The 25,897-nt window shown below is 42.6% G+C and overlaps 1 protein-coding gene across 5 annotated transcripts; it reads right to left on the reverse strand.

Annotated features, from left to right (window-relative positions):
- Positions 1-1,504: 1,504 nt before the first annotated feature.
- On the reverse strand, positions 1,505-25,843 carry arhgap44a (Rho GTPase activating protein 44a). Of its 5 annotated transcripts, XM_027285785.1 has the most exons (22): positions 25,498-25,550; positions 16,215-16,254; positions 15,548-15,667; positions 15,369-15,445; positions 15,090-15,201; positions 14,876-14,952; positions 14,623-14,737; positions 14,371-14,439; positions 14,138-14,219; positions 13,661-13,788; positions 12,844-12,955; positions 12,271-12,352; positions 12,013-12,093; positions 11,382-11,495; positions 11,203-11,294; positions 10,183-10,366; positions 9,243-9,260; positions 8,963-9,151; positions 5,587-5,732; positions 5,098-5,499; positions 4,412-4,463; positions 3,218-3,349 (listed from the first exon to the last, which is right to left on the reverse strand). In XM_027285785.1, exons 1-21 carry the CDS (start codon positions 25,548-25,550, stop codon positions 4,456-4,458), a joined length of 2,301 nt encoding a protein of 766 aa, XP_027141586.1. In that variant the 3' UTR covers positions 3,218-3,349; positions 4,412-4,455. The 5 variants fall into 5 exon arrangements, with proteins under 5 accessions (XP_027141587.1, XP_027141584.1, XP_027141585.1 ...); XM_027285786.1 differs by lacking the exon at positions 4,412-4,463 and having other exon boundaries at positions 1,505-3,349; positions 5,425-5,499; positions 25,498-25,842; XM_027285783.1 differs by lacking the exon at positions 4,412-4,463 and having other exon boundaries at positions 1,505-3,349; positions 25,498-25,841.
- Between the last annotated feature and the right edge of the window lie 54 nt (positions 25,844-25,897).

The raw sequence follows: 25,897 nt of genomic DNA on the forward strand, positions 1-25,897 counted from the left end.
ACCACAAGGCCATTTAGTAATAGTTCTGTCATCCGGATCAAAATTCATATTTGAAATAAAACTCACATAAACCAGGTGAGATTATTACAAATGTAGAGTTTAATATATATATTTATTTCTGACATTCTGATAAGGATTGCAGGTAGGCGTCACAGTACACACTGTGTTCCACTTGATATGCTAAGCAGAGGAGGGAGGGATGGGCATGGTGGGCTTGACAAGCGGCAGGTTTTTGTTTGTACACTAGTAGTGAAAGCAGAAGGAGGCAGTACATCCACAGGCAACATCTACTCCTCTACCGTATTGCTGAAAACCCCCACGAAGGACCATTTATTGCGATCCACATTCTCTAGAGTTCATCTTTACATTTTACCCCTCTTACAATCCCTAAAAAGACAAGTGATTGACACAAAACGTGGATTATCAAAAGACTATCTAAGCGCATGCATGACACTTCTTCTTCTTCTTCTTCTTCAGATTTTCTTTTTTTCTCATTTAAAACCCCCCCACAAAATGTAAACAAATTGAGCTTCACTTTAGACCAACATACTTGGTGGTGGGGTGAGTGAAGAAATGTTGGTCTACAGTAGTTAAAACGCTTGATAAAACAGTGTACCATTTGGTGCAAAAAGTGGCTCTTAGGAATATGCTCTTAAAAATGGCTGTTAAGTTCATCTATGGGCTGAAATTAGACATGTGATGAAATCATGACTTGTGTTTTTGGGGGAGGGTATAGATGGGTCTTTTCAGCAGCATAATAATAACACCTATAATGAATATGAGTGCATGCTTTTAGGTGGCTGTAAGTTCCAGTTATGACGCACAAAAGCATTGCAGTAATACTGCCCCATACTGATAATAATACATGCCAACAGTACACGCTAATTAACCTTCATCCAAACACAAGCTCTCATTTGTCTGTAAGTTATTACAAAATCAGGTAGCCTACTGTTTGAAATCTGAGTGAGTCACATTCAGTCTGCACACACACACACACACACACACAGATACCCCTGCCTCCTTGTATAAATGTATGAATCCAGCACAGAAAATAAAACCTCTAAAACACACTGACTATGCCTACCGTTCCAAAAAAAAGAGAGAGAAAAGAAAAAAAAAACAAAAAGAAAAAAAAAAACAACCAGTGTGAGGGCACTTGCAATTGTTGTCATACAGTATAATCACCACAACTACCAATATAATTATCAACATCACCAAAATCTTCATAAACATAGTCCATTGAGAACACACACTGATGCATACCATAAATCACTTTTGGAGAGAGGTTAAGCTAAATTCATTTTGTCAGAAGTAAACTCACACATAAAAGAAACAAACAAACAAACAAAAAATTCATTGCTTTGTAATAAAATCAATGGCTTTTTTTTGTAGGTTTGGGGGGAGTGACCACTTTTTGGACTGAGGTGGATCAGTTAACACTGTAATTGCACTTTCATTGACAAAATTATTGTCCTAAGACATTTTGTATGGATTTTTTTTTAAAAAAGCGACACTGCAGCATCTGTTTTCTGATGAATTTGAAATACTGCTGATTCATTGTCTGACGACAAAGGACACAAACATTTTCAACTTTAGAGGAGTGTCAGTTTTTTCTAATTGAATGAGCACATATCATTTTACTTACCTATAATCAGTCCAACAATATAAGTTTAGGACAACATTTTTAAATGGTCCAAGCGTGCTCAAAGTAATCTAATTATTTACACAGGTATTGATTAAATAACCCTTTCAAAAGAACAAGAAGAAAAGATGCATTGGTGTGCAACTCATGGGTGCTCTAGCATGTTTGAAGTCAAAGCTCAGGAGACAGAATTAGAAAGACCACGATTGATTTCTAGCAGAAACAACATTCTGCATTTCTACTGCAGCATCGTTGCAACCTGGTGTTAAAGTTAAACATTATGAATCGACAGTAAACCTGTTCACTGTGTGCAGGGACAAAAATAACATCAAATTTTTAATCATTACATTTTCTACACATGATAAATATCAGCACATATTTTATATATATATATATTCAAGATATGCATTTTACATATACTTTTCCTCTCGTTTATATACATCAATTTATGTACAGTCTTTGTATTTACACTAGGGGTCAAAGGTCACTGAACCTGAAGCACTTGAAACAAGGTTAAGGGAGAGAATCATACGGACCTAAAGGCAGTGTAGTCATCCATCCATTATCATCAAACTGTAACAGCACATGAGTGGTCTAAATTTACTCTCCAAGGACAGCAACGACAGAAACACTCACACCAAATAAAACACTGCCATTCTGAGGGCCCCTTGATCCGAAGCAGTTCGTTCATGTTGGCCTGTCATGCAAAACACATTGTGGTGCTTTCTTCAAAAATGAATAAGAGATGCAAGTTCACAAAAAAAAAAATGCAATTTACAGTAACATTCTTCTCATTCTGTGCTGGTATAAAGTGAGTTAAAGTGAGTTCACCTGCATGAAGGTAAACATCAGATAATGAACTATAGTTGTAATATGCGATAGAAGAGGGGAAGTAAAGACTGGGAGTGACAATAAGAATTAAACTGCATTAAATGTTTCATCCTGTCTTTTGCCAAACCTGTCTCTCGGGCTCAGCGTTTTCCTAATGTGCACAAAGCTTGAATACCCTGTGAGCAATATAAGACTACTCTCTCACTCTGTCTCTCTGATTCACCCTGAGGATGGGCTTTGCTCCTAACCATGTCAGGCTCTGAGTTTCCCTAACCAAAAGTTGTACAACTTGTATCATATTGCAATTTGATTGCATGTTCTAATAAGGCAAAACAAAACAAAACAAAAAAAACCTCACAGAAATACAAACCACTGCATCAAACAACAAAGGTGAACGAAGCAAAGCAAAAAAAAAAAAAAGTTTAAAAAAACAAACTTTTAATGTAATACTCATCTATATTCCAGTCTTTCCTCCTAAAGGCAACTGTTCCTCCACTATGGCATTTTGGTGTTTTTTTTTTTTTTGTAGTCACATTTATGTACTAGCGAGCAATTGTAAGAGATGAGTATCTTTGCAGCCTGCAGCAGATGTGTTCAAGTTCTGGTTTCAGGTGGGCATTGGTGAGGCCAATGTGTGTTTCCATCAGGCCTTGGTGGCGATAGTTAAGAGTATGTACAGCCATAGGGGTGCTGGTAAGCTGTGATGCCTTAGGGTCATAGGTCATAGAGTGGTGCTCTGGGGTTCCTCCTCAGGCACAGCGTCCCCCTCTGGAGAGTCTGTCACTGCCAAGGACCTCCTGCAAGGGGCACCGCTGAACTCATCGATGAGGCTGTCCAGATTGACATTGATGGAGGGGATTTCATAATTGAAGATATCTAATGGTGAGCATGGTGGGAAAGGTGAGTGTGATGAGGAGAATGGTGGAAATGGTGATGATGAGCAAGAGTAGGAGGAGAAGAGGGCATATGATGATGATAATGAGGTGTAAAAAACGGAAGAGAGCAGAAATAATATTAATCTTTTTGAGTCGGAACTCATGGTAAGTGGCATATGATGTCTACCCTGATTGAAATAATCAGTAGATTACATGTGCTTCACATTCTACACAGGGATGTTTTCAGTGTGTTGCTAGTCACACCTGAAAGAAACTTAGCGACTAGTGTGGTTTGTCACAGCTTTTTGTGTCTTTAGAGACGACAACAACAGATATTTTGTCAGATAAAATACAATAACAGGTCAAAATGACTGCACAATGACACAGTACTGTACACGTTTACAACAATGGCCAGATATACCAACACAGAGGCAACAAGATGTGTGTGGAACTCTGTGGAAAAATGGCACCAAGACACCAAGAGGGCTTAAAGTAACAATGGAAATCTCATGAGGACCGGATACAGTATTTGTTCTATTTCTAATGTGCTGCTGCATTTACTGGACGCAGCAGGTCCAAGAAGAAACTACTCCTGTGTAGGAATGAGATGGAGCGTGGCAGTGTAGTAAAAGGGAGCAGAGGTTATAAAAAAAGCGATGAACCTGCCAAAGGAAGAGTGGGGGTTACCTGTGGCCCCCCGATACCGGTGGCAGGCGCGTTAGAGGAGGGGGGATGTCTGCTGGCATAGGGCTGGGAATGGGGAACGAAAGGAGGGGGGGGCTTTAGGATGGACCCTGGTAAGCGACGGCGTCTGCAATGTGAGCGCAGTGTGGTGCACTCTGGGAAGTCCTTAAGCCATGCAGTATCGGTTGAACTACAACACCATGCAAAGAGTCAATAATGCCAACTTGCTGAGAGGAAATGGGTAATACGTTCTGATTTAGAGCTACTTTTGGTAACATACTATTGGTATGTTGGCAGGCTGCAGGAGACCCCAGAGGCAGCCACAGCACGAGGCCAGGCAGTGAGATGGAGCGCATGGGGCGGGGACGGTCTGGCTTACCCTAAAAGTCCCCCTCACACTTAGCCCACACTGAATCCCTGGCCTCACACAGCTGCAAAGTACACAATAGTAGCAGGGGGAACAAGAGAATGATAAATATAACAAAGTGACAGAATGATTGGTATATAATGACAGAACACCTCATCATCAGAACATCATATTGTAGATATATTGTGGGGTTTTGTCTGGCTAGGTTTCCACGCCTGCTACGAGACTGGACTGGTGTAAACTGTGTAAGCCTCTGACCTACCTCTGCCAAGTGAGGGTCTGGGTAACACAGATAAACAGAGAGCACATGATGAATCTAATGGCAACTTCCATACAAGCAGGACGAGCTATGCTTCTCTGATGTTTCCACACATTACCCAGAAACATCATCACATAACACAAGCAATGAATACATAAGTCAGGAGATTTGCTCACTACAGTAGCACAAAAAATGCTGATATTTACATTGTATCATTCTCAGGCATCGGTGTCTAAAAGGCAACTTTTATTCATTCAGACATTCGTTTGGGAACAGTCAGTAAAGGGGAAATCTTTTGCATCTACAGTGACAAGTCCTACAGAGTCCTACACTCGTCCACCGTCTCCATTGGACAGAGCCACAGCAAGTCTGAGAGAGGGCCGCTGCAGCCCCACCTGTGGTGGCGGCGGGGGTGTTGTTGCCAAGGGGTAGTGTTTACCTGTAGACATGCTCTCCCCAGGAGACAGTCCATCCAGGAGGCCCTGCTCCAGGGGCTGGGGAAGTGGGGCCATGGCTGGGCCAGTGAACCCCGGAGGGGCTGTAGGTGGCTGAGGAGGGGGCAGACTGGGTCTCTGCCTGGGCTTAGGGGCGGGTCGCGACTTGGTGAGCGTTCCGGTCAGAGAGGGCGGGGACGAAAGGGAGTGAGGCGCCCCCAATGGGGTCTGCCCAGGAGAGGATGGGGGCACTTGCCCTGGAGGGCAGGCCAGTCCATAAGGGGAGGGGGTGCTAGGAGGTGTGGGGGACAGGCTGACCGGTGACGGCTGACCTGTGGACTGGTCGGACATCCCGCCAGACTGGCCGTAAGGGACCTTGGGAGGCACAGGAGCCAACTTCTTGGAACCTGGAAACACAAACACAGTCATATTACTATCGGAAAATGAAAATACAACCTTACGATGAAGAAACTCAGATTGAGAGAGGTGCCCACCTTTGCGCAGGGTGTGTGGACTGTGCTCTGTGGAGTGGGGACACTGGCTGCTGCTCTGAGGACTACTGCTGGGGGGAACTGTTGGACCTGCCACCTGGATGGCTTTGTGTCCAATTACAGGGGAGAGCTCTTTACTCTTCAATGAACTGTAAAATACAGACAGACATTAGTGTTGGAATAGTATCAGACACAGTATGTTTGAGAACAGTCAGTATACCTCATGTACATTACCTCAGTGCCAAAACATCACCATCACCATCACCATCACCATCACATATGAGTGTTTCACTATGTTTATGTTGTTATGTAAGTTTTTGAAAAAAAACCCAGACAATGATGTCAAGCAAGGCTACATCAGGGTAAGCAAATGCTTACAGACCAAATAGCCGCTTCAACCGTTTTAGACACAAACCGCATCAAAGATGACTCAACATGTAGTGTTCACATTTCAATAAACAATGTAAAAAAAGTTTGTAGACATATTTTACAGAACACGTGTATTCTGAAAAAAAAAAATCAAAATTGTGATAAAGAAAAAAAAAAAAAAAGATTCAAATTATGGTCCAGTCGAGATCTGAACTGAACTCACAACATTTCAGTCTCAGGATGGATTCATGACCAAGACGTTTTTTCTAATTTTTTTTATCCAGCAACAAATAAGTAAATAAAAAAAAATACTGTAATATAGCACGGATTCTTCAGAAACTCATTCAGTAACTTTCTTTTGTTATACAGTAAGATATGTACTGTAAGCATAGATGCAGCCGATATGTAGGCCGATGAATCAATTAGTGTACATTTCAAATAAAACCTAATCTCAACATAAATTTACACAGATCAGCATTAACTATCTTGGTGTTTAAAACAGAAGACTCATTATATTCTCTTCTCACTGTAACATGTAAGAACATTTGCAATAAGGATATGCTCAAAATATAGTATACTAGTATAGCCGCTTTACTAATAAGAACACAAAGTTTCCATGCTAAAGTATGGTACATCTAATTAACTGCAATCTCCTGCTGTCCCTTTGAGCTGTGTGTCCCTCAGAATTAAGACATATTAAGACACAGAGATACCAAACCACAAGAAGAAACCTTATTAAAACGAGCTTATTCTGATCACTGACAAAGATTTGCTGTAATGATTCATGCTGTCCTGTGTGGTTGTAACACCAAAGGCTGATGAGTCAGGAAACTGCCACAGTCACTCAATAAGAACTCAGCACTTTGGGTCTAGTTGAAAGATGATTATGCTGTATGAAGATATTCTATACTGTAGTCTTCCAGCACAAAAACAGGGTTGCAAACAGGGTTCTCCATTACGAACTCTGAAAATCTTTTCTTCCTTTAAAATCACGTTTTCCTTTTGCTGGTTAGTAAAAAAAACTAGTGCAAACTGTAGAATAAATACATTCATATGCTATTTAATAGCCATATGCAGCTTTGCCCATGTATTTATCGTCTACTTAATACCAGCGTGAAACCGAGCACTATATAAGCCAGTAACATCCTTAGTTGCTAGGCAACCCCCATGAGAGGCATCCTTGGACAACCTGAATGTTACAGATTCTGAGGTATGTAATTTGAAGGGGGAGGGAAAAAAAAAAAAGCAAAAAGAAAATATGAGCCAGCGAGCTATAGGAGAGGAGAGATACAGCTGCCACTCTGTGATGCATCCATAGTGGCCATGGGTGTGTTGTATTTACCTAGTCAGCCTGGGGGGTCCTCTCTCTCGGACACATGGACAGGCAGCCCACGGCGGGGGCGGGGGGGCGGACGAAGGGAGGCTAGGGGGGTTGCCAAGGGACTGGTCATGGCGGGTTAGTACCAAGGGAGTTTTGATGTAGAGTGGTGAAGCATTAGTGTCTGGTGGGGGAGCATGCGACATGTCACCAGGCGGGCTGTGCTTGGGGAAGTGCAGACAGCTGGGTTTGGGGTTCGAATTGATGTCAAGCGACGAGGAGGAGGAGGAGGAAGAGGAGGAAGGGGGCGGGGCAGGGGGAGAGAAGCCAGACCAGCGCAGCGGGGGCGGGGGTGAGGCGGGGGGCTGGGACTCTGGACCCGGTGCCACGGGGCGCGCAGGGTGGGGGTTTGGGATAGAAGTGGTGGGGGGCAGCATGGCACGAGGAGATAGGGTAAGGGGGGGGTGGCCGGTCCTCCCCTGGGGGTGGGTGGGCATGAGAGGTGTCCGGCCGATTGGGCGACACGTTGTCTGAGCTGTAGATATTAAGAGAATAGACAGCACAAAAGAAACAGCTCTAGTGATTGAACAGGGAGACGCATTGGAGCGATGTAGGATAAGCTGTTTTGATGGTTAGGGTGTTAGTGTGTTAGTTGGTCCGTAGCCAAAAACAGAAGAAAAAAAAAAAGAATTGCATTTTAGGGTGGGCACCAAGCTTAGCACACACTCAGCTTAGTGCAAATACAAAGACAATCACAAAGAAACAGCAAAGGAAAAGAACGTTTTACTGCCAAAGGAAAAGAATACAGTGTGTCGGACTCCCTCTGTGTCACCTTGTGTCTGCACACTGCATGGAGCTGTGAGGATCTGTCTCTGGAGTCAAAGTGCTGGTCTGCAGCTTACGTTATTATCAAGCTGAGTTGATGACTTAATATCTCCGTTCTGCTGCATATGGAAACCCTATCTGGCCTTATCTTATAGTATATGACTTGTTTGCATTGCAGGTCCTGCAGGCAGCCCAGGGCAGTGTGAAACAGACACAAAACCCTTTCATCGGCTGAAAGAGCCACAGGAGAGGAGGGGAAAGCCAGCCAAGCCAGAAGCCATATTATCTCATGTCTGCCACACAGGCAGAGCCAGCGACCATGAGGTGATTATTTATGTGTTTAACTATGATAATCATACTAAACAATCAGTTCTGAGTGTCAACAGAAAAGGGAATAATTCACAACCAAAGCCTAGAAAGCCAAGCCACAACAATGGGATATTGGAAATATTAGCATGCTTGCAAAAGACTTGCAGAATGAAGCTTAGTGTCATGTACAGAAACAAAACTTCCATACAGTATTTGGACAAAAATCCTTCAGAGTTAGAGTTAAAAAAATGTCATTATCCTTTTAAAAATTGTATACACAGTGACATCAACCTGACAAACCACAGGGGGAACTGAAGAAGTTATGAAGAGTGAGAAACCATATTAATAACAGAGAGAGACAAGAAGGTGTTGACAGACAAACACTAAAAATAACAAGGAGATGTCAGACAAAAAAAACAGAAGTATGACGAACACAGCCAAGGATCTTGTTCACTCAGAGCTCAGAAAGTTAATGATGGTGATGATGATGATGGCGATGGCATTAAAAATAAACAGGAGTGGATGCGTGAGAAAGAGGGTGTCTCCACCGGGACTTACCAAACTCTTTCTGCAGGTGGCGGTGTCGCGGATGGGGAAATGGCGAGCTCTCCGGGCTGTTCGGGAATTAGAGTGTCTGCGGGAGAGCCAGGGCCTTGCATGCCTGGAGGGGTGGAGGAGGCCTTGCGTGCCAGCGTGGCTGAACCCTTACGAGACACCCAGGAAGTATCCATAACCCGGACGCCCATACTGGAGACAAACACACATACAGAGTCATATATGATGATGAGGAAAGAGGTGAGTCCGGGTAGTGAAGAAAGAAGTGGTGGAAAAGGCATACCTTTGTATCTTCCTAATGCTGCGTTAGTAGAGGGGGAAGAGAGGCAGAAGGGATATGAGTTCAGAGGTGATGCAGACATGGTTCGCAATCACAGACACTCAGTATATGATGAAGAGATGAAATCCACAGTGATAGGGAGGAGCAGATGTTATGTTCTAGAGGTGAGAGGCTGCCTGGCCACATAACCAGTCTGCACTTATCTACTGAGCAATTAAAAGCTTGTTTTGTTTTCTAATTAAACACACAAACATACAAGCACACAGACAGAGCAGATGCTTTTCCCTAAGCTGCTAATTACTCTAAATAGATAAACGCTATTTTCTACTCTATATTGATAGCTCCCAATTAAGGGATGCAAAGATTTATGTGTATTATAGTCTTTTCCTTAATTTGGGTAGGGGCATCAGTTTCTAATTCTGCCAGTGTTTTTCCACCGGCTGGATGAATGACTCAGGCCAGGTGACACGCTGGCCAGACTGTGAAGGAGGAGCTGGATGTGGGAGGAATGGAAGCTAGCCTTAGAGAAATATTTCCTGAGAAAAAAAAAAAAAAACCAGCAGCCCTCCATCAGATATCTGTTGCCATAGAGACAATGCCACTCATTAATTTCACCCCCATGTATTCAAATGAGACTAGTTTTCAGCTCTTTCTTCCTTCCTGATGAATGCTGATAATAGGCATTGTTGTACGTGCCTGAATTATTGACAGGTGATATATATGCAGTACAATCCTCGTGTCTCTGTGGCGTATCTAGTTGACTGGAGTTTAGATTACAGAAATGCAAATACTCCACCATGGTGATGGATTTTTAATGTGCATGTGTTGCCTCAAATATGAGAATTAAAGATCAGATGCCTGAGAGGAGGCGTGGGTGGGAGGAGAGATAAAGAGAGTGAGAGAGTGAGAGGTGGGCAGCAGAAGGATGCACTTGGCTTCATACCCATCCTTCTTGTAAAACTCCAGCATCATGTTGTCAGTGGCGACGCTCAGTGGGCGTCGGCTCTGGTCGTGCTGCTGCCTGCGCTCAGATTGGTCCATGTCCGGTGAGGGCATGGAGCTGTAGTTGGAGTTGTGGTTGGTGTGGATCGGGCTGCCATAGCTGCCTGTCAAGTTGAATTCAATCTCTGAGGGAGGAGTGGACAAACCATCAGCATACAGTGTACTGATGTTATAGTATGCAGTGGTGTAAAGGAGTTATAGTTATCTACCTAAAACTGATAAAATCCTGATATAAAACTGTATTCCTGCATCCAAAAATATAATGGTTGCATTTATTTTCAAACTATCTGCTTGGTTGCATGTTTTTTCACTCAACTAAGTAACAAAATATTATTCATTAAATTCTCAATACAACTAGAAAAACCTTTTTTTAGACTTGTGCAAACAGGAAACGATCCATTATAGCAAATGATGAGACAGCAAACACAGCATGAAATGCTGTCCTAAGTTACGGTAGGTGTTACATGATGCTGCGGTTTCGAACATGCACATATCATGATGTTTCCAGCACTCTTAAGCAATACATTATGCTTCTTGTTTTTGTTGCGTTGCAGCTGGTTTGTTGTATGACTGTGGACTGTGGACTGTGTTTTAGTGTAAGAGTTGTTTTTATTGTAACGCTGGAGGAGACAAAGGTCAGTGATAGGATCGTAAGTTATCACCATATTCATATTGGGCTGAGCAAAAGGGGGGAAAATAACAACCATAAGACTTCTTCTGATGTTGTTATATATCACAGTATATAGTAAGTAAGTCAAGTATCTAAAATAAGTTATATGTAAGTGCTTCACTCTGAAAATATGTCTAATTTCAAAACTGCTTTGACTGAAAATTGTGTATCTTAACCTACAGTATTTTTTAAAAAAATCCTGTTGCACAATTACAATGACTTAAGATCAGTCAAGGTCGATATGGTGCCCATCCTGACAACAATATTACATACAAAGTATATGATCCCCACCTCCAGGGAAGAACCAATCAGCATGCTGGATAATGGGCTCAATGATGCCAACAATCTGCAGGGACATGGTGGTCATCATCTCTGTTATGTTCCTGCAAAGAAGAGAAGCAACTCAACTACAGTATAATCCTTATGGTATACATTGTATGTATATATAATATGTAATATTAAATACATACGGTTCTGTGTGTGTCCAAAGCAAGTTAGGGCCGAGAACAATCGCCATGTTACCAGGAGTCATCTTGTTTGCGTCTTGGTACTCGCTTAACTTGGCTAAGAATTTGATTAAATATCTGCAGGATTTCAATAAAAAATGTAATTAAAACCAATTTATACCATAATTATTCTTTCTTATCAGACATGCTAATGATTGTCACAAGTAATTGCTATTTTCCACACTTTATAACTGATTTCCAAATGTACTCTTTCATGAGCAGTTTGCAGATGCTGCACAAGACGGAGCTATTCAGTTAGATCATTATAGCTGTAGTTTGTGATGTATGAATGTTTGTGCTTAAGTTGTTACTTCTCTTGCCTGTGGGTGGCGCTGGTCAGACTGAAACTGCAGGGATGAAACTGATGGTACTATTTTTTTTTTTTTTCAATTGGATGATGTTGTCAGGGCCTAGTTTTGGTTAATCTGGATCATTGGCACAGTTGTTTTCATTTCGGGTAGTTCTATTGAGAGCTTGGAGGGCCAGTTAAATGTCACCTTACAAACTTACAATGCTTTTCTTTCCTTTTATAGTACTGAGGCCATACGGGAACCTGTCCAAATGATGAGACAGAAAATCAGGGAAAGCGACTGACCTGAAATTGTTCAGGTTGTCTGTGGGGAGTTTTTCACACGCAGCCATTAATGCTTGTAGTCTCTTGTCCATATCTTGAATGCTGGGGAAATAAAAAATCATTACGGTATACAGTTGCTCCACTTCTTAATAAATGTCACCATTTTTCATTTTGGCAGTTCAGACCCCCGGAATAAAAACTTTGGACTATTTTCAGTTTTTCATTGTGACCAATGACATAATTCAAGAAAATGCTCTTAATAATAAAACAGCAACTCACTTGGAGGCCTGAATCCATTCATCATAAAGTTCAGTGGTCATCAGTGGCTCAGGGAGCTCACGGAGGTATGATTTCAGAGCGCCTTTGGGTTAGAAAAACAGGGACTGGTTAGATTATTTAGAGGAGGAGAGGGTTGTTTTCTCTCCTTCAGAGCACTGTCGAGGCCGTGCCCCATATCTCCACTCCCCTCAAGCAGGCCCTCGCAGCTAACCGAGCTGCCAGATTCAGATTGCTCAACATAGATTTCATGCTAATGTGTGAAATGGACAGCAACAAACAAAAAGGCTTCAGGAAAAGAGCACTGAGGACAGACTGCTCAGTGATGATATTACGCTCACCATGAAGAACTACATTTTCTGCCAACTACTGTAGGTGCAAAATCCACCTACAAACTTTCTTGGAGTACGGATGACCTTTCCATGTCATAAAATCCTGTTGCAGTTGTTTAAAACCTTGGCCTTTATCATAAATGTATTTTGCCTTTTTTTCCCCCTGACTTATAATGACATGAGTGTAGGGGTTGTTGTTATGGAAATGGGCTTTGAACAAGGCATCTGCGTGGGTGTAGTTCACCTGCGATGGCGTGTGGATCAGAGGAGTATTCCTGCACATCCAGAACTCCACAGTCCAGGGATGCTTTCAGCTTCTTTAGCTTGGAGGCTGACGGAGCCACTCTGAAGAGGCCCTGCAGCCCACACACACAGGAAACACATAATCATGTGTAATTACCAGATCTAACATAAAGCTGTACAAAAGTAATAGCTTCTATCGTGGTGTACTTGACATCAGTTGATGATAAAAAACACAGCATCATACTTGTGGTTTTACATGTTTTAGTCCATTAACTACAAACCATGTAGGTGTAACATTTTATAGAGTATAGGATTAGACTAATTGGTCTAATTAACACAAAAGCCATTGTAAAGGTGATTAGTAACCATAACCTCGCAGTCAAAGTGCTGTTCATATTACTCATCATTAAAAACCCACAAACAAAGCTGTTTCAGTTGCAGTGATGCCGCTGCTTATCCTCTCCATGTCCTCTCCTTCCACATTTTAATCTAATTTTGATTTAAAGGTCAAGAAGATAAGAGCAAATTTAGCTCCTTCCAGTCAGACAAGGTAAGATAAAGTCACATTTTGTCAGTTATACTGAATAAATAAGATGCCTGTTGTATTTTTCGAAATGATATTGGCACATACGTGGCAAACGTTTTCATCTGTGTGTATCTGCACACATATGTGTCTGCTGGAGTGTGAGTGTGATTGGTTTTACTGATCAGTTTAAGCACTAGATGTGTCTTCCATGGTGTAAACCAAACTATGCGCATCAGTCTACATTAAAAACGCTTAAGTGATGCGTATCTCAATGTGTGTGCGTGCTCTCTACCTCCTCTTGCATGCCGCACTCTAACAGCATGGTGACACAAGCTTCGATGGGAAAGGCAATCTCTCTGCCACTAATATTCAGGTGTTCCTCCAGAGACTTGCCAAATGATGGCTTCTCCACCCACGCCTCTGCAAAACAAAACAGCAGCTTGAATCACACATACACACACACAAACAAACCTACACACCTGAGCTGCATACCCTGGATGACTTCAGACTAATGTATATACGTTTAGAGACATGATTTATAACCTTTATGTGATTTATTTATCATTACAATGTGTGTTTAAGCAATCTGTTTGGTTTAGCACTTGTAAAGAAGTCATTGCTTACATATGAAAGTGGATAATTATATCTTAACGAGATTGTTATGTGACACGTCAGGGCTATTAACTCCATTACTCCTCATCTAGATATTGCTTCGGGTGCATAATTGGAGCAGATCGCTACATACACGCAGACACAGTGTAAGACTCACCTTGGTGAGCTTTAATCTGGGGCAGGATACTGTGAAGAATCTCTAATGACTTCCTGTGATATTCTGCCTGCGTTTCTATCAGCTACAGAGGGAGAGAGTGTATCACATAATGAATTTATTAGATCATATGTTTATGGGAAAATAACTATTTCGTGTGTAGAAATGAAATAAAAATGCAATATGTACTGTTTTGTCCCACTTGAATTAGAACTTTAATGATAAATTGTACTTACTGTCTGGAAGTAGTTTGCATAGTCTATTTCTTTGGCCACGAAACTGTACATATCTGCTGACAGCTGATCCTGAAACAGAAAGTAGAGAGCCACCATCCCATAAGAGATGATCTCACCTACATAAAACTGTAATATCATCCTGACATTGCGGTCCATTTGTGTCTGATAGATACATAAGGGATATAAATCAAATGCAGGGCGAAAGAGGTGGAGGAGGGAATAATATTCTAGCGGCTCTGATTGGTAACTCACCCTACATATCTCCATCCGATTGGCTGCCTCCTCCATCTCCTCTCTGAGGGACTCGGACTTTGCGCCGGGCTGCAGTGTGCTCGGGTGACTGGATGACTTGGACGACTGCTGATATCTGTGGTCACAAAGTCAAAAAAAATAAAAAATAGGCCACCTCATTGGATATGTAATGCACAGACATTTAAAACCCGAGCCTTTATTTTAAAAATAAATGAACAACAGCAGCAGTTCTTAAATGTGGAGGTTGCTTCACCTTGTCCGAGCGGAGTCCATGTCCAAGACAAGTTTAGCTAGGTGCTTCCTCTGTTTCTGGATGTTGGGAATGTCCACCTGCATAAGAAAATTAAGTGGTTATAGTGCAGAACTTTTAATGGATATTCTTCTTGTAAAGAGTGCAGCTCTTTTATTCATTTTAGAACGGTGTTATGTCCTAATTGATGCCTTAAGTAACAGCAATGCTGGCTCACCTCAGCAAGCACATATAGAGGCTCCACCACATCTCTCTCTATCTGGAACTCAAACTGGATGAGCTCCTGGGCCAACTTCTCTTCTGTCTCTCCACACATCTTCAGCATCTTCCTGTTTGGTGACAGCCAAAGTCACAGGCAATCAAACATAATTAAAATGCAGACAAGGGTAATGAGGACAGGGAAGAATTCAATAGCCAAATCAATAATTAAAGATGACTCTGTAAGTGTGTGTGTGTGTATGTATACTAGGGCAGTGTGTGAACTACAGTGACTTACCCCAGTAAAGAATCGTCCCCCAACACTGCAGCCCCTTCTACCATACATTGTGCCAGGATCATGAGCGGTAGTTTTTTCTGTTAGTAGAGAAATGTAATATTACTAGAGTTTCTGTAAGAGTCATACAACATTATGAGTAATGTTGCATCGCTGCATGAACGATGGACGCAGGTACTCACAGAAGGCGACTTGACAGATCTTTTCTCCATATCAGTCCCCTGCTGACCCTGCAGGCAGGCAGTCAGCTTCTTGTGAGTGCTGTGTGTCACCTGCTTGACCAGGTCCAGACGCTTTTCCACCTGAAAGAACACACACACACACATACACATCAGGAAACTCACGGCACACCTTGTACACAGACGGCCATGTTTTTTTACCACAGACCAAACACTGCTACTGTTTTTATAGAACAGATTGGCAGATTGATTTTGAGATGTGCCAGGTTGTGATAGGCCTTAACAGCTGATAAAATTTGTTCAGAAAAAAAATACTGGATAATGAAAATGATAAGAGGTTGAGCGATGATCAAAGGAATAAAGAAATTAAAACTTTCCTGCAACATCTGTCTTTTTTACCGATTTACTTGTTCAAATAAAAGAACCCAAGAAGGGAGAACTACTCTTTAAACCTGTGATGACACCTTGTGTTCAAAGATAGCCATCATAATCCTGTTGTGTGGTGGGAACAATGATGGGACTAACTGCTAAGAGACCAATCATGCACCTGGTTTGCAGGTGTTGCGATCACCCTCAGTGCCGACACACACACACACACACCACACACACACACACACACACACACACACACACACATACAATGCATGCACACTCTTAAACCACAACTCACCTGTAGAAGGTCCTCGCTTAACACCTCTGTTTTTTCTGCCCTGTAAAGATAAAAACGTAAAACAGTTATAATATCCAGGGGAGACAAACACGAACAGGTCGCTTTCCCGCTTTCCCGCTTTCCTGCAGCTTTTGCACTGTAAAGTAAAAGATTTTTATTTCATTAATGCCACAGAAGTTGAGTTAACTAATTAAGCCCATCTTATAATAACACCCTTTTATAAGATGAAGATGACATGCATCCAAATGTCTTTTTCCAAAATGTTTCAAAGTTGTGTCCCAGCTGTCTGGATGCACATAAATCATCCACCTGTCCCTTTTGGAGCATGTGTGGGTGTTCGTGTGCATGCATGAGTACGTGTGTTTGTGTGGCTTTCTCTCTGAGTCTTAGACAATACACAGGATCAACATATTAATTATCACAGTTCATGCTGGAAACTCGCTGGAGTGTTCTAATACCAGCATGAGTGTAACAGGCAGGATGGCAGCGACCAAAGGCCACTGATTCAAATATGCCAGTTCCCACTGAGGAGCATCACATCCCACTGTGAATCCAGCAGACTGGGGACTTAGCCAAAGACTCAAGGAAAGGGCAGGACTGTACTGCTACTGAAGCAGATAAAACTACTCATCCGGAGTATTGAATGAGCCATAAGCTCAGAAAAGTGCAAACCACTGGATATCATAAATACTCAGTGTCAACTCAGTTCAGACAGCTTGTATTTTTAAGACAGATGTTCTTTATCAGCAACAGAGCTCAACGTGCCTTTAATCTTTCATAAATAGATAAAGTAGACAGACAGTCTCCTAGGATCACATAGTATGTTATATATAAAATGTATGTTGCGTTTCCTTTGAGCAACAATCCAGGACCTATCAGGACTAATCAGAATAGAGGATAACATGTACTTCCTGCTAAAAAAAAAGAAAAGAAAGGGCTGACAGTCTGATCTCCTAAAATGAGTCAAAACCAGACCTGGAGACCCCCAGCAACCGCCCAGTGGTGCACATACTCTCTCGGCACTTCCCCTTCCTGTCTGCACAACCTCTTCCGCCTATTGTACTCCAACCATGCCAATGCCAATTGTGAATAATAGTTTTTTTTTGTATCATTCATATAAAAACAAAAATGGGAATTTATCTCACTGTTGACCAAGAGAATGAAAAAAGACCTTGGTTTGTGCTCTATTATGATTATTCTGCAGCCAGACAGAAATTCATCATAGATATAATTCTCTCTTCATGTTTGACGCCTGTTAAATGTTGACATGTAGTTGTGTCGTGTACATGTTCAATACATTGTCACCAACAAGCTTTAATGATGTCACTTATGAGCATCCTCTGGTCTCAGTGCCAAGATGCGAGCATAGAGCCATGGGAACTGGGTCAAACCATGTACCGGTGGATCTAATCACACTCAGCCTCTTAGAAAAACCGCTCTGCTCACTGATCGAAGAGGAGAAATACAGGAAATGTGTTTGTGCATGTGGGAGAGAGAAAATATTGAAATGAGCGAGAGATTTCTGGCATGATCTGTAAGGAGTGTGATCGCAGATTGCTGATTACATGACAAAGGGGGACAAAAATAACCCAAGCAGAACACTGAAGCTTGGCTCAGTTTGGAGCTGCGACACTCTAACAGCCTCTAAAAAATCTCAAAAACTCCATGTTCTATAAAAGACCTTGCGGACCACAGTGTCTCATGTATTCCATACTGAGCGTGTAGCCTGGAGGTCTGCAATGCAGTTGCGAGCTTGCCACTGTCTATCTGGCCTCGGATTGACTGGTTGAGATATTTCTTGACAGAATCTGGCAGCTGAGGGACTCTAATAGGGGGCCCAACCAGCACAGATGGGACGGGAGCTCCGGCAGTGACAGGGATGCAGAGAAGCTAGTCTGTTAAGTGATGTTTGGCAGAGATAAGTGGACAACCTGTGAGGCTCTCTCCGGCCTGGCTGTCTGAGTCTGAGCTGTACTGATATACCAAACCATCAAACTTCCTCGACAATATGACAGCTGCATATGCTAGAAAGTTTTAATCGTGGGGGGAGCATGCTATTATTCCTATCTCTCTTTGTGTTTGTATGAGTGTTTTTCCTGAAGGTTTGACTCGGCGTGAACTGAAAGGGTGGCTAAAAATCACAATTAGTTAATTGCATTTTCTGTTCGACGGGAGGGAATGACAATTTAAACACCCTGACCTATCCCTGACCACAATTGGTGATGTGGCCATTATGACCTAGACTTCAAACACATTGGAGCCTATCTTCAAAGACACCAGAGCGTCTTGTTCTTTGAGCTTGTTTGTTTTCAGATAGTGGTATTTCCTCTTAGGAAAGCAGCATCGTGCATACCCGAGCCTGTGAGGACAAGGAGACAGAGTAGCGTTGCATAGCCTAGAGTACAGGGGGTTAGGGGAGTTGCTTGAACCTGATGTAAAGCTATCTCGCAGGAGATTTTAGAGGTGAGGAGAGAAATTCGTCTCAGCAAATAGTGTGCACAACGAGTCCTGGGAGGAAAGTAAACACGTGGGAGAGTTGGCAGCCATGTGGGCGGTGTGCGCATGGAGGGAGAGAGAGACTTTGCCAGGTTTATGCCAACCATCTGCCACTTCGCAGGCATTCCTTTACCTGGTGCCGCTGATGACTCAATACAAACACGCACACACTCACACTCACACTCACACGTGCACACGAATCTATAAATACATTTGTCAAGCGAGAAGCCCCAAAAAACATGCAAAATATTTGTATAAAAACTGCCCGAAATCAGTGCAGTGCAAACACGGACGACCGCAGAAACTAGAGACAAATTAGCTGAGACAATATTAACATGGACAGATCAAGTGCCAGACCTTAAACTTACAGGCTTAAACCTCACCACCATTACCAAAGTCCTGATAAGTAACAGGGTCTGAATCTGTTGAGGACATCTGGGCTTTTGTATTTACAGCTGGCCAAAGAGAAATTTAATTTATCGTGGATATTTTCCCAGGGACCTTAGACATTCCAAGTCATTGTAATTCCATAAAGTTGGAAGTAACATGTGTGCGCCGCATACCCAGCTGACCGCTTCAGCCGCACATTCCATACAAATATGTCCTACATAATAAATATTTCTATCTTGAGATATGTTAATGTTAGAAACCCTCATGCTCAGCCCTCCAGCACTCTGCATGGCTTATGAGAGCATGAATAATCCATGTCCACGTAATCAAAATGTGAATAAAATGACTTCCATGGCCTTGAACATATTGACTTGGTAGCTAGCCAACCGTCAGCTGTAGCACATTCAGTCCACAGGTCAAAGAGAACAGCCAGAAAAGTAGTCACGCTCTGGTTTTGCTCACACTGCTGCTGGCCTGTCTAACAAAAGTGCTTACTCTTGGAGGCCTGCAAGAGCTGTGCTAGAAGTCCTGTGCTGCATGGGGGAGAGTAGTGGAGCAGAATAGTGGCCCTGGGCCTCAGCAGGGCACCACAAGGCCTGGAGCACTGGCGTGAGATCCACAGTCAGCAACACACAAAAACACAGCAGTTTTCATGCTAGAGATGCTCTGTGAATATTTCCCAATCTTTAATGCTTTTTTTTTCCTCTCCTCCAGACCTTTCCCGTGCAAAAGCATCTAGGGGCCCACACTCGGTTTCCTCCCAAATGACAAGGCGGAGGGACCGATGGGATACAAGGTTACTAAAACAGAAAAACCCACTTACTGTAGTTGTCCAGCAAACTAGGTCACAGTTCTGTTAAGTATGCAAGAATAACTGTGAGAGGAGGGTACACACGCATGCACACAGGCGTGCACGTGCACACACACAAAAACATACACATGTCCAAAGAGGGGAGAGAGAAAGAGAGAGAGCGGGAGCCTGCAGCTTTCAGTAGCGTTTCACTAGAAACACAACCAATGAGATATCTCTAATAACTTTATTCATGGTGAATAATCTCCACAAGAAGCACTCAGCTCTGTGACTTAACTGTGTTTTGTTTTTTTACGCTATTCCTAAATGATGCCAAATGTCTAGTAGGGAACATGAAGTAGGCATTGAAGCAGAATTGGGCAACAAGGATCAATGTTGTGCTTTGTTTCCACCGAGGGCATAAATAAAAGAATTGTCACAAGCCATCGCTCTTAAAAGAAATGTAACGTGTGGGTTGGAAAAGCCAGACGAATGAATGAAACAGCTAATACCAAATGAGCGTTTCTGGGCAACGAAAGCAAACAAATGATTTTACATCTACTGTACGGAAAAGAGGGGAGGGTAATCATCTTTGATTGTTTAAAGAGCGACATTTTAACATGAAGAATAGAGGTAAACAAAACAGGAAATTGTTATTAGTGCATTAGTGCTTCCTGTTTTGAGCCTATTGGCATTCCTGAATGGAAGGAAGCGGGCACATTGATAGGGAGTCGCCCGTCTCCTCGGGAGAACTTGGTTATTTCTAACAACAATGCCACTCTCGCTTACAGCTATTATTACTCTGAATAATCCAGTGCTGTAGCTAACTGAATGTGCAGGAACTGGGAGTTTTACACGACTGTAAATGTACTATTTTTATTTTTATTTTTACAGCACTAGCTTTATATAACGCTACTTTATATTATTTCTATTTATGTGGAACAAACATATTTCTACCTCCATAATCCAAAGTTTATTGCAAAGCCAATTCAACCTAATATACATACATTTAACCTAATGATAAAAAGTTATTGAGCTAGAGGGTTGATGTGATATTATGTTACAAAAACAAGCCTTATGTGTTTCATTAAATCCTCTTTAGACCTTGTCTTGTTCCTGAATGCTGCATTTCAGTCACTTCCTGTTGAAGATGAAATCATAAGCAACAGACTGGGTCAACCCTGACACCCCGTGATACATCCCAGTTGTGATCGATCTCACTTTAATATGCATCAGCTCAATATGAACAAAAAGTCAATCAAAGTGCAAATGAGAGTCTGACTGAGCAGCCGTGCCTGAAGCGTGTTTGTGTGCCGTGTTGTTCCTTACATATAAGTTTATAGTGGGCCACAAAGTGCAGGGGCTCTTTAAAAGTCTTTTGAGGGAATCAGCGACATGGAAAAGGAGAAACAACGCTTCTGTCCGATATTACATCATCTCTCTTTTGATGGCCAAAATGTCCCTTTGACAAAGGCTCCTTCTCACTAACTCTACCCTGTAGTATGCTGTCTCTGAGAGGCACTGACGGGGTTATCAACATGGACCTCTGACGACGAGCGCTGAATGGCTCTATACAATCACAGTTAAACAAAGATACACAATCCTTAAAACGAGAAATGGCTGATGTACTGGACTTCTGCCTTAAAACTACCCCAAAAAATCCTTGACTTGTTAAATAACGCACCGAGAATGTACTGTCCGGTCAAGATTTAATAATGTGATAAACAAGTGAACCTAGAAGAGCAGTGAATCAGCTGCTCTGTGAAGGCCACTTGCTCTGAGATCTCCAGCATGACTGTCCTCACCTGCAGAGAGAAGATGCTGCATTCATATTTAACAGGGTTGCCTCCTACATCTCATGTTACCTGTCAGCTACCATATGTTCTTTCGGAGTCACATTCTCACCAAGAGGGGCACATGTGCTAATGTTGTACTGAATGTAAAAACAGGCATTTTCTATGCTAGTAGAAATTTGTTTACAAGATTATGTCCGTGATTCATGCATAATCTTTTCTCTCTTGTCCTTTAGTCAACATGAGCGCAAGTACAAGCACTTAAACGTACAAAACATGCAAACTTCTCACAGACATGTGTCACAATGTTTACATGTTCCACTGCTAAATTCTTTCTATTAACATTGTATTTTTTGTCATATGTTTAAAGGGCCAGCGTGCATGCTCATCGGTAACGCATTCATCTACTGTGTCACGGAGACGAGAAAGAGAAAGCGAGTAAGAGCGAGACAATGCGGGAGAGAGAAAGCATCCACAACTCATCTGACAGCCCACAAATGGGTGCCATTTTCTGGTAATTGCATTGTGAAGTGGTGAGCTAAAGTCTACCCCGAAGGCATACGCAGGAAGAATGCTATTACCATAGACTAGCGCTATTGGTGAACATCACCCAGGTGAGTGGTGCAGAGTGTGAAGGCGGGCGGGAGGCGAGAGGCAATTTGTCAGGAGGTTAGAGTTAGAGACAGTGGTGTTCTTTTCAAGTATAAAATGGAAAAAAAAAGGCTTTTTCTGCCTTTTTACATGTGTGAAATCGGTGACATAGTCCTACACACTTGTATCATGGAGTCTTTTGCCAGGCTGTCCTAGACCTAGATAGGGCAGTAAGTGGGGAATAGAGAAATAGGTCAAGAGAAATGGAGGGAGGGAGCTGGCTGAAGTAAAGTATTTTTTCCTGGCTTGTTTGGTTTGTATGAGGGCATCAAAAATATTACAATGAGGGCAAAAACTTGTAAATGGATTTGAACATAACGGAGAGAGTTTGCAAATCACTGAGCCGTTAATTAAGGCTAACTACCACAAATTATTACTTGAGTTAAGCAATAAGGCTTTTTTTTTGCATCCCTTTGTCTTTCCCACTGCACCATAACATGTCTTTTAGCTGTAGAGTATGCATGGCTGCACATCTTCCAGGGTGAAGTCTTGCTCCAACAGAGGTGATTGGTCAAGCCGGCGATCACGTGACATGGATCACACCCAGGCAAGCGGCATCAGCAGCAGTAGCAGCAGCAGCAGCAGCAGCTTCGGTGTGCTGACACAGCACACCTGATCGCCAACCCCCCACTGAAAAAGACCTTCAATCTCCATCACATATAAAGACACATGAAAAGTCGCTATTTCAGACTTGATAAGACACACCACGAAGAGGTTATAACAGCTTACTCATTATCTCTTAATGAAGACACATGCTGATTCTTGTTATGAAAGTCATAGAGTTCCCAGCATGACTGGTTTGCTTCTTGTGGATTTGTTGAGTTGGTTTGAAGAGGCTGAGGACCGGTCAGCGGTATTAACGGCTCCAGTAAGACTGCTGAGGTTCAGGAAGGTCAAACCAACAAAGAAACCTCATTCTAATAGATATGCAAAGCTTGAGTCAACAGAATAGTACATCTAAAGCCTCAGTGAGTACAAGATGGAGCAAAACTATGATCAATGAAATCATCAATCAACAGACTTGCTCCTTTATTTCTGTCAGGGTAACATTTGTACTGCTCAAAATATCACCATTACACTCCATGCAGTGCGTTCAGACGGTTCAAATGGTTGATACTCTGTGCAGAGAAGAGCCTCAAGTGTGAAGTCAGGAAGACAGGAAGATGAATTGAACTGAAGCATGATGGGAATGTTTGGTGTGCATGAATGTTTACATTAAGATGCCTCATTAATCTGCACATACACACATTTGTCTGACCCCACCCGCTGAACCTGCACTAATGCGCCAAGACATGTGTGTGCAAGGACACATGGATCCTAACATTTCTTCTCTCTGGGTGGTTCTATTATCATCCTTCATGGTTAGGATGTTAACATAAGGAAATTGGCCGCATGCATGAACAATACATCAACGCAACACCTCTTTAGCTCAATCAATAAAGGAAAAAGTGACCTGCCAAAAGCATGCTGAGATACCATGATTATGTGCTTCAATCATGGACATTTTACTTGTAAATCTGGCCCCAGGTTTCTAGATATGGTACAACTTGTGGCTATTTCTTTCTTTCCATCTCTCCCCATATGACACAGCTCAAGGTCACCAGAGTCACACCTGTTACCTCCTGGCCTGATGTGAAGCTCAAATCAAATATCATGTCACAGAAGATCTCCTTAAAATTGAGGCAATGGACAGTGGATAGCTGTGGATTTCTGCTTTTTTGATTTGAAGGTTTGAGAGCTGCAGTCACTGGATGTGGTACCATTTGCAGAGTCCAGGGTTTGTTCAGAAAGAATTCTGGTCCTCATTATGGCTCTAAGGGTACTGGCAGGTTGTTGCTGCTCTTAAGACTTGACAGCTTCAGAAAAACAGTGTGAGATGAATATCACAACAGCACCAGCATGCACTACATGTGGGGCATGCATTCAAATAAGGCTGTAAGAATGCATGCACACACACACACACATACAGGGAAGAACTGTCATATCTTCTCTGCACATATAAAGGCCCACACGCATTTCCAGAATCACACTCCCACACATACACACACTAATGAGTCACACAGAAGCGATTATAAAAAGACTGGAGCTAGAAAAAGCTGCCTGAACCGAGGGGCTAACGGACAATGATAGCACAAACAGAGCCCGCAAGGTGTGTCCCCTCCTTTCTGAGTGCATGTCACTCACACAGCTGTGTAATAATAATGACCCACACCTCCTAGCCCTAATCCTACCCCCTCCTCTGTACTAAGCAGAGAACACCTCCTGGCCCAACGCTGCTTGACAAGCTGCTCTGCCTCACTGTCAGGTGTACAAGCAGGGTTGGGGGATGAGTGATAAACCCAAAGGACCTGCATGAAAGGTCACAAAGCATCTATTTCTGAAGGTGGGAAGGGATTTCAAAAACCACCCAGAGGCAGGGCAAGTGCAGGACATGGAGGACTGAGAGAAGAGGGGTGGGAAATCCTCCCACATCAAGCTCTTATTTAGTTTTGGATCTAGTTTTTGGGGAACTATAGTGGCATGATAAAACATCTTCTTTAAAAGAGGTGATAACAGAACACGACCTTCAGGAATTCACGTACTTGATAACCCACGCCTAGGAGGTGCTTCCCTCCTCACAGCTGATATTACTGCGTAATGAAAACCTTGCGCCTTTTCCCATTTTCCCTCACGTCGCAGCCCACACCGCATCCGTCTGCATCACGTTCACCTATTGACAGGTTTCTTTGACAGGAGGTAAATTCAATCACACCATAACTTCACAATTGCATGTTTGTCATATACTCCAGGGGGTGATACCTGCTCTTAAAGATGAAGGGGGGGTCGTCTCTGTGTGATACAGCGAGTGTCTATATTGAATGTGTTTCCGTGGGCAGGTTGTACTGGGGCAATGCGCCTACACGCTGCCTATGCGGTAGCCTCCTCCAATAGACATTACGCATAGGAGCACCAAAGGCGTTTAAAACACGGGGTGCTTTTTTTGTTCCAATGAATTAATACGATTGCACTTAACATTTTCTATTCCATATATTCAGCCTGATAACATATAGCAGAAATCATATTTGCATGGATATGATTCACATCGTATTGGGGCCATGCAGGGGTGTTCTCTTCCCTTTGACTTGGCCCGGCGAGAATAGCGCACGCAAAAGGGTTTACTTACCTTCCCACCGTTTGGTTGGCGAGCTGTCGCATCCGATTGAATTGCTTCTTCATTTTGTATTTTCTGCGTTAACACCTACAGGGGGAAATATTCCGCATTATTTCTCTCAATATAACGGTCCGTGCTCCACAGAGGCGCAACACAAAATCCAATCTGCCATATTCCCCTTCCCTCATCGCAAACTGCCAACGCCGAAAAACTTATCCCACGATTACATATTTTCAAATTATATATATATAATTTTGTTTTTACATCTAGCCTACATTTGCCCCACTGCCTGCGCAGGGATGCTGGACCAATTCACCGCGGGCACCCACAGGCAGAGAGCGACAGCAGTGACAAGTAGCGGCTGCGCAGCAATGCAGTGTGGGAAATGTAGTAAATCAAGGGTAATGCTCAA

The sequence above is a fragment of the Larimichthys crocea genome, chromosome XII, assembly GCF_000972845.2.
Source record: "Larimichthys crocea isolate SSNF chromosome XII, L_crocea_2.0, whole genome shotgun sequence".
Lineage (NCBI taxonomy): Eukaryota > Metazoa > Chordata > Actinopteri > Sciaenidae > Larimichthys > Larimichthys crocea.